A 1,025-nucleotide genomic window follows, 5' to 3' on the forward strand; every position below is an offset into this window, starting at 1 on the left:
TTTCTGTCTGAGTTTATGTCTACAGTTAGTTGATAACTTTTTGTCTGAGTTTATGTCTACAGTTACTTAATAACTTTCTGTCTGAGTTTATGTCTACAGTCACTTGATAACTTTCTGTCTGAGTTTATGTCTACAGTTACTTGATAACTTTCTGTCTGAGTTTATGTCTACAGTAACTTGATAACTTTCTGTCTGAGTTTATGTCTACAGTTACTTGGGCTACAGGCTGTGTAGAAGTGTATGAATTACAACTAAAATAGGTATATTTCATAAAAGTTAATAACTTTGAAATCCAACTAAATGTGAAACACAGACACTTAGTACATCAAGTGTGATAACCATTGAACATTCTTTAAACTCAGATAGATTGTTTTTATACCTTTGTAAATTATGATGAAATAAAAACCTCTACATCACATAGCTGTGTATTTCACAGCACTTATTAAACTCAGTGTACACGTACTTTTAGGTCTGAGAATATATATGTGCTATATCTGATACAATTTTCTGTACATTTATTTGCAATATCACTGAGTGGAAGTAAAAATATTTTAACATCAACTCGGTTTAGAAATAAAACAGTATTAAGATGTTAATGTGGTTTTAGTCACACTCGGCAGTCAGGTATCCTAATTAATACTTTTATTCCAGAATTATTCCGCGTCAACCACAGTTGTCACTCAGTATTGAACATCAACCGCCAGTTTTAATGCATGAGCTTTACTGTATCCATGTAAAGATAGAGAATAAAGAGATAAACTCTGTGAGTAATGTTCGTCTTCTCGTTGACCTGGATGAGGAAGCAGAAGATATCGTACGTCAACATAGTAAGTTGTAAGCTAAGTCTTTTTAATGATGATTCATTTTCACAAGGTTTTAACTGGATGTACATGTATGGAAAAGTTTAACTTAAAATTAAAAGAGAGAAGCCCAGCATGGCCAGGTGGTTAGGGCGCTCGACTCGTAATCTGCGGGTCACGAGTTCGAATCCCCGTCACGCCAAACATGCTCGCCTTTTCAGCCAT

The 1,025-nt window shown here is 34.5% G+C and overlaps 1 protein-coding gene across 1 annotated transcript in view; it reads left to right on the forward strand.

Moving 5' to 3' along the window:
• The window catches only part of LOC106473742 (trafficking protein particle complex subunit 11-like), a gene marked incomplete at its 3' end in the record, with an annotated part of 36,964 nt that overhangs the window by 32,207 nt on the left and 3,732 nt on the right, over window positions 1-1,025 (forward strand). Inside the window, exon 22 of the mRNA XM_022402141.1 lies at window positions 652-827. Coding sequence (XP_022257849.1) covers window positions 652-827 — 176 coding nt within the window. The remainder of the gene's footprint in view (window positions 1-651; window positions 828-1,025) is intronic.

Source organism: Limulus polyphemus, unplaced genomic scaffold (assembly GCF_000517525.1).
Source record: "Limulus polyphemus unplaced genomic scaffold, Limulus_polyphemus-2.1.2 Scaffold6468, whole genome shotgun sequence".
Classification (NCBI taxonomy): Eukaryota; Metazoa; Arthropoda; class Merostomata; order Xiphosura; family Limulidae; genus Limulus; species Limulus polyphemus.